The following is a 15921-nucleotide window of genomic DNA, read 5'->3' on the forward strand; positions in this document are numbered from 1 at the left end:
CCTCACTGCATCGATCCCTGCGGAGGAGATAACAGAACCAAAAGGGCGGAGGGAGGGAGCCAAAGCTACCAGCACACTTTGTTCACGGATTTCGGTCGGGGTGTTTACAATTTTAATAACATGCACCCCTCGACGTCGTCAGGGCTCGGTGGCTGATCTGGATCTACCGGAGGGTAGAGTCATCACAAAGCGGCATTGTAAAAAGTAAAAAATAGTGTCACCACTTGGTGATGGGCGCGCTGCTCGGAGGTCCCTCGGGAGAAGTCGGCGCTGCGCCGTCCCTGCGGACGCGCCGCGCTGGGGGAATTACTGGTAACTTAAGGTTAGTTATAGTGAGCTGTTGATAAAACATGCAAGGAAACCCTTCAACAGGGTATTGTTCGGCTCCTTTCCCGAATTATCCGCGTCGAATGCGACCGCGCGGTCCCCAGGGTGGCCCCGACCCGACCTCGGCCCTGCAGGGAGGGCGCTACAATTACGGTCGACACTTGTTTAACTTGTTTGATGTCGGGTGCACGGGAAACGCTTACTCGTAATTTCATATTTATCGGCCGGCGCGGCAGCGAATATGGTGCCAATTTATGGCCACTGTTTGATTCCGCATTCGTCACGTTTCATTCTTAAGTGATCGCGACAAATCATGTGTTGATCCCCTCCGACCCCTCGCGAATATATCGCTATCATTCCGTCGTTTTAATTTCATCCATCTGCTTCCGAGCTTGGTTTTTTTTGTCATTTAGGATCGGAGCTGAAATATTGAGTTAAATGTAAGATGAACTTTTCTATAAAGGGGAATTTTCTTTTTTAGGTCATTTTTTTGGTCGAAATGATATTATTTGTGAATATTATGGAATACATTCAGGAGGGCAGTCTCGCAATGCAGAAACCGCATTTTAAGCACGATGGCCAAAGTGAGAAACCAGATATCTCTATTGGGCTGCTTCAAAATTTTCGCTCCTATTTTATTTTTTCGCCGAGGAGCTTCATATTCCCGTCAGCAGACGAAATAGTCCAATCAATATGACCTGGCTTGAAATTTTTAAGGGTTGACTTAAAAAACAAAAAAACAAAAAAACAAAAAAAAACAAAAAAAAACGACGCAACTCTCGCCGAAATTCCATTTTCCAGAGAAACATCTAAACTGTTTTTTTCTTCAAAATTATTATTGATTTGGACACATCATACCATATTTTGAGCAAAATTAACTCTAACTTTTCTTAAATTTCAATAATATGAGGCAACTCAACGCGCCTCGATGAAATCGCAGAGATACGACTATTCGTGCTGGATGGACGTCAATGTAGCATAAACAAAATTAAAACCGCACTTGGAACTAGAGCAAAGGAAAAGACGCTCGTTCATAACGGCGCAGAGATACAACTATTCGTGCTTGATGGATGTCCGTGATGCATCTGCAAAATTGAAGGCGCGATGGCGCGAGGCGTGAATTCGCAATGCTCCGCTCTTCACTGCCAATGAGGTGTCGCTCAGATTCGAGGTGAAAGTTAAAGAACGAGGCCCGATTACGTCTCTCCTACCTTCGGCTGTGTTCCTCACGTAACCTTTGAAGCACCACAACAATAATACATTAATAAGACTAACGAAAACAAGCAAAATACGGAAATAGAGCAAGGGAGTGAACGAGCGTTCATGACGGCGCGCGGCGCGGCGCAGTGATACAACTACTCGTACTTAATGGATGTCCGTGTTGCATCTGCAAAATTGAAGGCGCGATGGCGCAACGCGTGAACTCTCAAAATGCCCCGCTCTCTTTAGCATAGGGCTGATGAGATGTCGCTCAGACTGGGGATGAAAGTTTAAAAACAAGGCCTGAATGTGTCTCTCCATCCAATCCTCAACTGTGTGGACACTTGAGTTATTCCTTTTTTTAAATTTAACGTCCGATTCTTTTTTTCAGATGTGAGCGTATAACTATGTCTGAAGCACCGGTATGCACCGGCCCCATAACTCTCCTAAGAGATAGTCGGGTCAATTTGACCCGGCTTGGTGTTTGTAGGTCTATTTATCAAAAAAAAAAAAAAAAAAATCCCTGGCTCTCGATTTTTTTCTATCTACTCGATATAGTTGAAAACCTTTCTCTAACGCTCCGATATGTACCGGCCCTATACAACCCGCACGGGTTTTTAGCAAGCCTCGAGTTATTTGAGCTGGCTTGGGCATCGAAGGGTTCATGTTCATAGAGGTGCGCCGCTGCTTGCGAAATGGAAATCCATATTCAATGAATGTAGAATATCTTGCTGGCGGTATGCCGCCCGATAAAATCCCGACAATTAACGTGTGGTACAATACTTACAATGTATAAAAAATAGTTGAAATTTCCAAGCTACCATATTGAAGGAACACAGGGGCGCTCAGTCACTATTTCTCGTATCTTGTATCTTGATGTCAATTGACAACGAGGATTGAAATTGCGGACTAAAATATTTTTCAGAGGACTTTAAAGTACCAATGGCGACATCACTTAACGTCTCATAGTCAACTAACAAAATAAGGTCATTATGCATTGGTGGATCCAGAAAATTGGCAACATTGTCTTTTCTCCGTTTGAACCTATGAAAATGTATCGATTCTTGGAAGAGCCAGGTGCTCCGACAAGAGTCGATTATTTAGCATAGGTTTAAATGGAGAAAATCCGGTGTTGCCAAATTGCTGGATCCGCCTCTGTCATTTTTTCTTGGATTTGAACAGAAACGATGAAACCGAGGAAGCGAGCATTTACGCCTCCTTCTCTTTTTCCTCTTATTCTATTCGGTCCTTCTATCAGCATTATATTGACTCGCAATCATGCGTTGATCTACTATAAAATTGGGTTTAGAAAGAAAATAAAGACCTAATTAATCCAATCTTAATATGAGGGGGCAAAATACTTACGATTTAATATCTGGGACTGCATTAACCGTCCAAACGAGAGAAACTCTTGTTCTACTCTAACTCCTTCAGGCATAAAATGTGTCTATAAAATTATCATAGATTGCGCGTCATTACAATAATTTATTCCCGTCTTTTTTTTCTTCTCCTCGTCTTCTTCATCTATTTCTCCTTTTCTATCTCCAAACCTTTGAAGTATATTTAAAAGATGAGGAGGAATAAGTGAAAGAAGAAACCTGAATAAACTTTTTAGACAAACACTGGCTGGATTCAGGATTGTAATCATGCACTGAAGACGAGTGGATAAATATTGCGGGCGAAGGAGAGAACCGAGAACCCCGACGATTTAAAAATCCCGGGTAAAATATGCGCGTAATTGATCAGCCAATGAGCATCATTTGATGTGTATTCGGCACAACAACATAATTTCAAGTTTGCAACTTTAGTTCTTCAGTTACCCCAATCTCAGACTGCGAGTGCTTTTGAAATTGTTTTTACACCAATTGAACTAGAATGGAGGGTTGAATTATTACTACTCTGAACCAAAATGAAGATGAAAAAGTGAAGTTGTATTTATAAATCTTCACCGATCTAAATTGCCCAGACATTCCAATTCATTCATTAGGAACCCTTACAATGTGAATGTTGGTACACTGCTGCTTGTAACCGACATCTCATCAGTATTCACGCCGTGTTTATGTTTTCAAAAAATTTTGTCGAAGGAATTTTTTTGTCGTTAAAAATTTCTTATTTGATTTCCACTGTGATTAAAACGGTCCCATTTATTACGAAGTGATTTTGAGAATATTTGGAAACGTTCCTTATTACCTATTACGCTGATCCTTCACAAAGTGTTGTTTATCTCATTACAGATCACAGAATCATCAGGATGACTTCTTTTTCTGAGGTAAGATTTGATTGCTTTCTTCCAGTTCAACATTTTTCAAATGACAATATCATTTTACCGAGAGCAAAAACAAATTCAAATTGATCTGACGCCGTAAGAAATGAACTCATGAATGTTTCATGAACATTTCAATCAAGACCGCCATCCTCTCCGTCGCGAGTATTTGTATTTCTGGATCTGAGGTTCAAACTTGTTTGGAGTTAGAGCTTCTCAGTTACCTAGTTCAAAGTACATTGCTTTTGTTTTGTTCAGTTTGCTCTCTGATCTCGGAACGCAGAAAAGACCACCATCCTCAGAGAATCTTTTAGAAGTAGACTCCGTTCAGAGCATTGTAATCTTTCTCAAATTTACTTACCTTCAGAAATATTTTCTGACAGAATCATTGGCTTCCTATGAAGTATCTTGGTTTTCTCCCTCGAGAGTAAACCCTATTCACACATCTATCACACTCTCATGCAGATAAAATGAGATCTTTTACAATGCCTGATAGAGCATTGGACCAATCACAGAGGGTAGAGTTTATTTAAATAATTTGTGCATGAAAGCTACTCATCAGGGTATGCACAGTAAAAACCCAGATCTCCAGCGTTAGCTGTGAGGATAATGTGTGTTCACTCAGCTTGCGAAGCTGCTCGTCAGGCCGCCTTACGTGCAGCTTGATGGGCCTTCGACCAAAGGGCTCTGTGTTGTTGCTGAAGAGCACGCTTGACAGAAGGCTCGTGAAGCGGCCCATTAAACTGCACGTTAGGCAGCCTGACAAGCAGCTTAGCAAGCCACAAAAACGCGCCTTAACGGAGCCAAATAACTTAAAGTTAAGGAAACTTTTAATCAGTTCAATGCTCCTGGTTGGAATTCAGTATTAGGTAACTTTTGTCTCAACATAAAATGAGCAAGCTTCAATATTCATGTAAGATTTGTCTTGTGAATTTTATGACCAAATATTTTTCTCATCTTTTTACAGCGTATGAGGCTGCGTGCCAAAGCCTCAAGAGAATCTAAGGATTTCGCCAGTGAAAAATCATTCATGGAGGGTTTCCCAAAACCGCCATCTCAGTTGCCAAAGTTGTTTGAAACTCCGAACCTCTCTACAAGAATTCCAGTCGTAACAAAACCACAAGGCACTGAAATTCTGAAACCTGTGCATAACAATCGACCACCGCCAGTTCCTCCAAAACCAGTCCCTGCCACTGCTAAAGAGGAAGGAAAAGTTCCATTAAAAGAAATCAGCATCAACAATCGACCACCGTCAGTTCCTCCAAAGCCAGTCCCTGCCACTGTTAAAGAGGAAGGAAAAGTTCCGTTGAAAGAAATTAGCATCATGAACAATACATTGTCTCCTCCTAATGGTGAGCCATTTTACCCTATACCTAGCTTAAGGCTTTTAAGCACTTGAAGTCAAGAGCTGGAGGAAAATAATTCTCCTCCGATTTTGGGGTAAATGTGTAGTCTAGTGTCAAATTTTTTGTACTTGTAAAATAATAATTTAGCAAGACATGCATTTTTGCCAAAGGGAAAGTAATTACATGTCCTGAGGAAATATGAGGTAGGTAGATTTCCTTTTTTTTTAAAAAAAGGAAAGGAATGTCCTTTACAAACGCTTAGGTAATACCAGCAGCACCAATGTTGCAGTAACCATAAGGATCACTATTTCCCTCTCACGCAGAATTAACTTTTTTTCTCTTTTCAAATCTTTGAAGTCACACTTGGGCTTTATATTAATATCATGACCTTCTAAAATACTCTACTTACCCCGCCTGTTATAAGTCATAAAGTTGACATGATTGAAACCAAATCGCTTCCCGTATAAATATTTTGCTCAAATCCACTTTCTTGATCTGACGGTGTTGGTCGAGAGCAAGGTTTCCTCAGTGTGAAAAAAAAAGATGTAAAGAATCATGACATGTCCAAATTCCTAAGAATATTTGAATTCTGTGGAATCAATGAAACTTATCTACCTTGGAAATATTTTTGTTGGAAAGCCAACATCTCTAAAACTAGTATGAGCATATTCCAGAAAGTTTGCAACGATAGGTTACAGATAATTTCTTTTTAAAGTCGAACTCCATTGAGGTTACTATTATATTAAAATATCTGCATAAACAGTACTTAAAAATACCCTATTTATCTTGAATTTTGGTTTTCCCAGCTTTAACGAACCATGTGAAACATTTTTGTAAACATTATCTCCATCAATTAAGTTTCATTCAGTTTTTATGTTCTAAAGGTTTCTTTTCTCAGTCACTCTCATCTTTTGCTCTTATCAAATTTGTTTTTTTACTTGCAGTTTTTTCATCAGTGAAACCAGTTTATGTTTCTCCACCAAAACCCGGTCATCTGTATCCTTGCCTCTCTGGCATGGAAGTGGAGACTGACTCAGAGGCACTTTCTTCAGAGGAAAATCCTTCAACAGAAGAGAGGACTGACTGCAATGAAAATTTAGATGCCAGCATCAGTTCTTTATCAAGCGAAAGTAGCGCAGAAAATTTCAATATTGTCAATATGGACTCAAGTGTTAACTGCACACCAAATACCTTAAAGGTTTCTACTGTTTTTTTTATGCCCAACCTTCATAAAAACAATTCTAAGGAACTATAGAAATCTTGATTAAACTTGGTTTGTTGAGCCTTTAAAAGTTCTTGAAAAGTTTTTGGCTTGGAAAAAAATTATAAAGGCTTCAAAAGGGCTTGATGAAAAATGCTTGAAAAGTGCTTCAATTTCTCTTCGTATCAGTCATCAATTCTTTGTAAAAAAGCAGAGCTTTATTCTCCCTGTAACTTGACTCTGAGTCAGAAATGTTTTGTTTTCTTTTCCAAGATGAGATGTCTTTCTAAAGAATCTATTCATTGTCCAATACTTTTTTATTGCTCAAAACAGGGATCAATCACAGCTGAGGAGAAACATGACTAAAAAGACCAATTTATGAACTTTACAAGCATCCTCCAAAAAATCAAGCACTTTCAAAGCCTTCAAATTGTTTTCAAAATCTAGCATTTTCTAAGCATTTTTAACAAATTGGCAATTGTCACAAAGAGACAAAGAAAGTTCTGTAAATATTACTCACTAATTTGTGTACAAGGCAGTTACTTTTTTGCTGAACTTTACGGCTTTTTGATACTGAGCTACACACAAGGGGGAAAAACTGTGTATTGAAAAAAATAAAGTCTCGAAAAGCACTCGAAAATCCTCAAAAAGTGTTTAAAAACTGATCGATTTTTCACTCTTGTGATGAAAGTCAATTTTTTCAATTTGTTCTTTCAACATTTTTTTTTTGCTTACAGCGACGAAGCGATAGCAGTAGCTCATCAATTGAAAGGCATTCAATTTTGAAAGAAATGGATGCATTTTTAGAGAACGCTCTCTGCAGTGACACTTCCTTTGGCCCATCTCCAGCCAAGTCAATCTGCAATGATTCTTTGGAGACCTCTATTTCTACCAGTTTTACTTACCAAGTAGGAAGTCCTGTCAAAGCTGTGACCGTACAAGACACAGTGCCGGCCCTTTCTCATTCTGTCAGCTTCTCCCAGACGAGGAAGAATTCAATAAATGTAAGCTTTAAATTCACATTTTTCTGTTTAGTATTGATAATCAAATTGCAGTATGAATTAAGGAACTCTCTTGCTTGCATTCATGAATGAGGAGTCCAAGGGTATACTTTTAAGTTTTAAATATATTAAAAACTTGAATCTCAGAGATAATCACTCAGTTCATCTGGTACGGAAAAAGGAAAGCATTGTTTTACGTATGGTCAAGCTTAAACTCATTTTTCATAAAAAAATATGTATTCATATCTATGCAAGGAAAGACTGCTCAATCTGGACCGCTGATCTTATAATGTTACTTCAAATGGATAACATTTCGCAATAAGGAACCACCAGCTCTGGCTCTTACATAAAACCACTTTCTTGCTTAGGGAAACCAATAGCATACATGTTGTTTCTGAAATGAGCCAGAAATAATGGTTCCTTATCGCAAAATGTAGTTCAAATGATATCTTGAGTTTCTTCACATGCAATTGAAATTAAATGAATTAATTCAAATTTAATTCTATTACAAAAATTACAGTCTCCTGCGCCTGCTAGAAGTGAAACAACAAGTCCAAATGTGCGGGCACCAATCGCTGAGGAGTTACACCAGTCAGAAGATACCTCCGAAATGAGCATAGCATCGCAAATCAAGAAGTTCGAGTCACTGGTCAAGGCTCAAGAGAACATAATATCTCAAGCAGCAGGAGCTCTATCCGTTTGCTTTTCCTCATCTGAGTTCACGAATTCCACTCAGCGAGTTGAAGCAGAAAGGCTCTTACTATTGGCCAGTGAGTATCTTTTTATTTGTTCATTATGTAAGTTTAATACAGGTACAGAACATTCTCCATTTAAATTTTGGAGATATCTTGAGGTTATAAGCATTAAAGAAAACATCAGAATATTCATCAGAAATAATGCATGAAATTACAACCTTGGTTGCAGCATCAAAATCAGTTTGTCATTGAAATCTGTCATTATTTTGTAGTAGGTATGTAATGATTATTCATATCTAAGTCACATAATTAAAATATGCTTGAAAATTTCTGAATTGGTCTGGATTTAAGATTGTATGGATCAACTTAAGTGTTCGATGATGTTTTCTGTCAGCCTCTCACAGCTTAACATTAAGGATTGTTTTAAAATAGTCTATTCAATTAATTTAAGTAGATATCTTTCAACGTTTCATTTTTTTTTTTTTTTTAATGTTCTCTGATTTTTCCAGGTCATAAGAAAAAAGCCATCCTGAACGAAATTGAAAAATTGAAGGCCAGTCAAAACAAGTATTTGAAACCTGTTATCAGCAATAGTTCTTTAACACTCTCTGATATTTGTTTGCCCATCAAGTTAGATTTGATCCACAGAGCAGCAAAAGGTTAGGATACATTGCATTTTACTCATCCTATAGTTTATGATACTTACACCGTATCAGTTATAAAGGTGCCATTCTGAAAAAATATGGCAATTTTCTATTTTCTTGTAATGGACAAGAAAGAGAAAAGAAAAGTTACAAAATCAGTACTCGCACACTCAAATTGATTAGGTATTTAATTAAATTGTCACCATCAGAACTTTCTGCCACTCTTGATCCATGCACATCTAATGTGGAAACACACCTCTTTATCACCAGCAGGAAAAAACGTAGCTTTTTTGTGCCATTTCAGTTTTTCCACAAAAATTGTATTTTTTGATAGAGGAAGTGTTGCTAGAATTTTACTGAAAATTTTAGTGTCTTTTCTCGAAAACATGAAGGAAAATCATGGGAAATATCTGGCAAATTCATGGAACGGCTCTCCTTTTAATAAATAAAATTTTACTGAGACTGAAATAAATACATTTAAGGTACATTCCTTGTAGCAGGAGTTAATGACTTGTCATATCTTACAGATTTCAAGAAAAGTTCCTAACACTCAAATTCAAACCTCAATTGATCAATTTTATAAATTAAGACAAGTCTAAACAAATTAAAATTACTGGAAAGTAATTTTAGAGAAAATTTGTCAATTTAAGTTAATAAATATTAACTTTTGAAGTTGAAGATATAAATTAGTTTCATTTAAATGATACAGATTTAGTTTGAAAATAGCATTCATTTGTCCAAAAAATAAAAATGCATAACATCATACATCATGCATAGTAATTCAATTCTTTTTTGTTATTTTTTTTTTCAACAGCAAATATTTGCCATCACCTAGTTGTAATTGTGAAGTCAAATGAGCATGTCTTTGGCACTCCCCTCTTTATTGCGACTGCGGAAAATCTTCTCCAAAACTCAAGAAAAACGGTTTATGTCAAATTTCCTCATGAAATTACCATACCCAACATTACTCCCGATTTCAAAGTTATCATTGAAGTATACGATTTAGCTGTTCCAGCAACTCCCTCTAATGGTAAAGCTTCCTCCTCTACAAAAAAGGTTTGTTTCTTCCTTTTATTTTATAGCATTTAAAATTATTTTTCGAACTGATCAATATTTTAGTGCATACAGAAGGCAAGTTTACTCAGTCAGTTTGCGACTGTGTTTAGAGTAGCCTATTTTTTTCTTTGATACTTGGAAAATATTATTGTATAAGCTTTGCTATTCAATGATTTATTTCAGAAGAATCTTTTTACAATGCATTTACAGTATTTTTCATTGAATGAAGATGAAGGCTAAATTGATTGTCCCTAGGCTTAAAATACGCTATCTCCAATTGGGCTGTTTCAAAACTCCGCTCATTTTTTATTTTTTTTTTTAAAGAAACTAACAAAAAGTTTCTCATTAAAAATTTCATCATCCATTCAAAAATATCCCCTAAAAATTTAAAAGATATGTTTTGGTTACTTTTTTTGCAAATATTTGAAACATGATGTGTGATTTTTTAACTTAGCAATGGAGTTATCATTTACGAACTTCAGCTATGAAAATAGCTCGTATTCACAATACTGTTCATTGTGTTTACATTACAGTGGGGGAAAAGAACCCTAGTTGAAATCCTTTCAATCAATGTTCTGATTTGGTTTAATCATACTTGAGACATGGACACAATATGAGGACTTATATGTAACAATAGCGGATGTGGAGTTTTCACATTGTGAGAAAATCGCGTTTCAAGTTTTCGAAGCTTTGCACTTTGCTGCCTGCAAAACCGAGAGGATTCTTATAAAGATTTTAATGAAGAGCAACCCTTCCTGTAAAAAACAGGCTCCAGAATTCAAAAAAAGCGTTTGCTCTAAAAATGGCGGATGTCAGCGACCGCTATTGTTACATATAAGTCCTCATATGCAGATGTAAATAAATTTTTATTCCAGATTTTCAAACTTTATATATGTTTCAGATTATACTGATTGTTAACCATGTTTTTTCTTCTCTTTATGAATTTCAGGAAAGCTCCAAACTATGGATCACCCCAAAGAAATCTAAACCTGCTTCAAAACTTCGCAAAGTTATCTCTCGTAGTCTGCTAAAATCATCCAATTTCAAAATAATTGGGTCTGGTGTTTTCACGCTGAATGATGTGAAGTCCTCTAAAATTACACTTACAAAAGTAAGTCTAATACTTTTCTCAAACTATTTTAGGGCAGTACAGTGCAAACAGAAAAAACTGAGAAACTTCTGCTCACCATCGATTTGAAATAGCTAACACTGAAATAGGTCTTAGTCATGAATCCTATAACTCTTCCAAAATCCTCAGTCAAATTGGCCTCATTTCCTGTATTTTACTTTTTGAATACGTGCAACTGACATGAAACAGGAATTTATCGAGTTTTCCAATTTTGATCTTCGAGAAATTTGTAGGTACTGTTAAGATAGATCCAAGTGTATCTGAAGTATATTTTTTAATATTTACGGTGATAAAAAAAACAATTACATAATTTTCTTCTCATGTTAAGCTGTTTTCAAAAGTAGATTTATAATACTAAGAAGAAAGTCAGAAGTTTGATTTTAAATTTTTTATCCCTAATGGGCCTGTTGCAAACTTTTGCTAGAGCAAAAATAAGAGTTGTTTCTTGTAGATAATGCCTCAAAAATCACGATGAGCGCATCGGCAAAGTCTGAAATGCACTCATAACTTCACAATCTGCGTCAGAAATTTGCGTTTTTTTAAGCTTCCCGCTTCAAAAACGATACTATGGCATAGGTGAACATTATGTTAGAGGAGTCGCTCCATCGTCGGCGATATTCATCATGGCCGACGCTTGCACGCAGTTCCGCGCGTAATTCAAGGAGAGTTCAAGGTCAATCAATTCGGGCGTGGAAAATATGAACGTTAACACACCGATTGTTATCTGGTCTAATCCAGTTCAGGTGTTATCTCGTCCCATCAAACGTGTTTCGGCGGATTGGCGTCGGCTATGATGATTATTGCCGACGATGGAACGACTCCTCTTACAAAATGTTCACCTGTGCCGTAGTATTGTTTTTGAAGCGGGAAGCTCAAAAATCGCAAATTTCTTACGCAGATTGTGAAGTTATAAGTGCATTTCAGAGTTTGCCGATGCGCTCATCGTGATTTTTGAGGCATTATCTATAAGAAACAACTCTTAGTTTTGCTCTAGCAAAAGTTTGCAACAGGCCCATTTCTCATTAGAATCAGCAAAACCTGTGTAAGCTCATTTAGGATTTTGTCATTTTTCTTTAAGTCTTGTTCAAAGCTTAGATCCATAATGTTTTTACACATCACAACTGGAAGCTGAAATAATAAGCCCAAACTTAATCAACAGGTATTACCAATAATCGTGAGGGCTGCAAAATATTTGGCTTGAATTCCACCGTTTATTGAGTTTGGGCCTCTGTCATTTAAACTTCCAAGCATTAATATCTGAAGGGTTTTTTCACAATTTAAATCACTTTTTTGTAATCACAGATGTCGGTGCCGAGTCTGCTGGAAGGAACGCTCTGTTTTCGATCAAATTGTGATGTGACAGCTTCTGTAGAATTTCGTGGTTTTTTGACCATGTTTGATGATATCTCTGGTTTTGGTGCCTGGCATCGAAGATGGTGCCTGTTGAGCGGTAACCAACTATTATATTGGAAGTATCCAGAGGATGAAAACACTAAGGTGAGTGATTTACAAATAATCAAAAGTGATACCTAGCGATTCCCTGAAGCAAGCATTTTCTTGGGATATTGCAGTTTTCTCTCATTAATAAATATTTTCCAATTTTCTGCAACATGTTTAAAAAAGAACAAAGAAGAAAAGAGTTGTTTTTAATTTCTTCAGCATAATGGCCTCCTTTATTTGCTAAAATTGAAAACTTCAAACGTTTTGCCTTGTCCAGCAAATGAAAGGAAAAAACCTGCACTTGGCAGAGGTTTGAAGCCCTCCAGGGCACGCTTGCTTTGAGCTTGTTCCATGGTGTTTGTGTGGACTGAGTTGCGTTCCTCCTTTCTTTGAGACCTGCACATTCACCGAAGGAAGGACATGTATTTCCCAAAGTCCGTCTGCATCTTATAGAATTAAGATAGCTGCCTGTGACCCCTTGCGTAACGAACAGTTTGTCTGTGAACTTCCTTGCCGTGACACTGCTCTTCCCCACCTGCTAAAAAATTTCAAAGTTTGCCATTCTGAAATAGCTGAGCCAATTTTGCTCAAATTAAATACCAAATCAGTCCTGGAAAGAAACTACCACCTACAATTTAAGCTGAAAATATTCAATTTAATTGGACGTTTTTGAATGGACAAGATTTGATCTCCCTCCACTTTTAAGCCCTAAATCTATATAAATATAGCTGAAATAACAAAGAATTTGGTTTGAGCATCTTGCAACCTGAGAAAGATATTTATAACTCCTCAAAAAGTAGAAAATCTTAAAAAGGAGGAAATACGTACGTATGTGCATATCTATGAAGAGATAAAGATCCAATAATAACTAACAAATTCTGTGAAGACATAATAGCCTCAGTAGCTAAATGTCTCTAAAAAATGATAAGTAATTATGTGGCTAACCACATATATCTGTGATCTACAATCTGAGATCAGTGCTCTGCATACGGTCATAGGTGCAGGTCGTAACTCCTTAGTAGAATTCAATGAACACACCAAATAAAGATCAGAAAAAAAAAGAAAAAGGAATTAAATATTTTACTACTTTTCATTTTCTAAAAAGAAGTTATGAAGTATAAACTCATGAATTTGTTTGTAATTTTGTTCGATTTGTTTTTTCCGCAGAAGCCAATCGGCTCCATCGATTTGACCACATGCATTTCAAGGAACATCTCAGCTGCTTCTCGTGAAATTTGTGCTCGCAAAAATACTTTTCTAATGGAATGTATCCGTCCCTCAAAACCTGATGATGTAGATTCTCATATTCTAACTGTGAAAGGCCAGCAAACAATTGTGCGTTTCCTCCTCTCTGCTGACACACAAGCAAGCCGGAATGAATGGTGTGATAATTTAAATCAGGTTCTTTCAATCATTCATCAGTGGAACTAGTAATAGAACCATAATCTCCCTATGGGAAAGAGAGCTGTGAATTGTTAAATACATATAAAATATTAGTATTTACTCAAATATTATTTGATTCGTTAAAATAATACTCAGTATAGTTTTATGATTTATTTTTCATCCTATGATATTTTTTCATCATTTCTGGTGCTCCTGTTTTTATTTGGTAACCTTTGATGATCACTGACCAATTTTAATTTTTAACTTTCAAGACAAATGATCTATGTGCTCCGCAAAGTAATTAAGAAAAAGTTGAAAAGGCAAAATGTAAAGCCTCAAATTGTAATCAAAAACTTGTAAAATTAGTAAGTTAGTGCTTTGCGCGGGGCAGCTATTTGCTTACATGATGTCAGATTCAGTTGCACACAGAGCAACCAATCAATTAAATCAAGTGTTTTCCTTGTGCATTTTAGATAATATTGTATTACCCAACCATAGTGATGTTTTTCTTCGTTTTTCACACTTGCATCTTTTATAATACCTCCCTGTTACTGTTTTGATTTTGACAGAATGTTCTTTGTTCATAACAGTATTCTTAAGAGGCATGTGGCTCAATATTATACAATTTTATGATAGTAAAATATTAAAATATTATTATAAATTTTAGTCGAAAGGCACTGAATTGAGTTTTTCTTAAATGAGCTTGTTTAAAGAATTTTAAATTTTGTATTTTGAAAAGTAGGAAGTGCTTTTAGTTGTCAGAAATTTTCCTGTATTCACCTGTAATTCCTGTAATTTTACATTACAAACTCACAAAAATCGAGTTCAAAGTTGCGGCTTATGAGCTTTCATTTAAACCTGCATTATTGAGAAAGCCAGGATGGTGTCCAAAAATATCGCTCCGGCTCTGTTGCCAGATGGGGACCTCTGCCGCAATCTATGGTCCATGTAGACTTTATCAATTCATGTATGTATAATTATTAATGGCCACTTTGGCATCAATCCGGACAAGAGAGGAGGAGGAATATTGAACGCCATCTTAGCTTTATTAGCCTTGCGCGCTCAAATAGGAGCTCAAAAACAGCAAAAAAGTCGATCATGTCCAAAAAAGCCAGAAAAATCCTTTTCGAAACTGCTAGAATATCAATCAAGATCATTTTGTGATACTTATTCATGCTGGCTTTGCATCTCACTAAGGTTTTCAGTTTTATCTTCATTGACTTTCCTCATTATGTGTAAGCTGAGTCTATGCTAGATAAGTTTAAACACTTTAAAAGTGAAACAGAAGATTTACATATATCATTCAGATTCTTGAATTTACACTCAATGCTAAGCAGAAAATAGCAGATCTTCTTTTTTAGTGTGAAAGTATTCAAACTTATTTGCCATTTACTCTATCATAACAGATACTAACACTTACTTGATTTCATTTTTATGGTAGTGGGTACTTACTTACTCAATTTTATGTCAGTCATGTGTGCAACATTTTTTCAACGCTGTATGATAGAATGTAGCATTAGGATTTATTATAAGTACAAAATTTAATAGTACTTAAATTTTTTTTGCTTCGTGCTTATAAGAATCTCTTGGCATTGTATATTAAGCATTTGCTTTTATCTGCTGAAGAGCATGTATCAAAGGTTTTTCATTTTTACATGAAATTGAAATGATCAAGAAAAAACTGTCATTCCAATTTTAGTTTTTATTTCATAACTACATACCCGTGTACTTATGAATTAATTATTTTTTTAAAATTTAGTTAATAGCATATTTTACCTCTTTAAAATGATTTTATGAATGTTATGCCCATTCTTGTATTTTTATAAACATTTTATGTGAAAATAAAATATTTAACCATCCATCATTTCATGAATCTTGATTTCATCATCTTACACATTTGTATTGCTAACATAGTGCTCTAACATCCAGAGAAAGACAGACAAACCAACAGACGGAGTTCAACAAAATTGTACCGAGGAGCATTTTGGGGTAAAAATGAACTATTGAAATAAATTACTCGTAAACTTTCTCCTGTCAAAAATTCAAGAGAAAAAAAATATTTTGATCCAGAAAATAGTCATCAAACTCTGTCCTTGACATTGAGTCTCAGGGAAGAATAAAACCTCAAACCTCTTTTTCTCTGCTCAAACTTCATGTGACTTGGTGTGTTTACTCATGGAATTTTGCTCAACCCTGATGAGTTCAGAAAAGTTAGGAACTTTTCTATGGAAATTTT

At 36.2% G+C, this 15921-nt stretch overlaps 1 protein-coding gene across 1 annotated transcript; it reads left to right on the forward strand.

Annotated features, from left to right (window-relative positions):
* Positions 1-3554: 3554 nt before the first annotated feature.
* LOC109040732 (anillin) lies at positions 3555-15544 on the forward strand. The gene is made up of 10 exons (XM_019056759.2): positions 3555-3796; positions 4758-5142; positions 6081-6334; positions 7075-7341; positions 7859-8108; positions 8543-8692; positions 9492-9733; positions 10683-10844; positions 12165-12359; positions 13470-15544. The coding sequence occupies exons 1-10, from the start codon at positions 3779-3781 to the stop codon at positions 13731-13733; spliced, it is 2187 nt and encodes a 728-aa protein (XP_018912304.2). The 5' UTR covers positions 3555-3778; the 3' UTR covers positions 13734-15544.
* The last annotated feature ends 377 nt before the right edge of the window (positions 15545-15921 follow it).

This window comes from Bemisia tabaci, chromosome 6 (genome assembly GCF_918797505.1).
Source record: "Bemisia tabaci chromosome 6, PGI_BMITA_v3".
NCBI lineage: Eukaryota > Metazoa > Arthropoda > Insecta > Hemiptera > Aleyrodidae > Bemisia > Bemisia tabaci.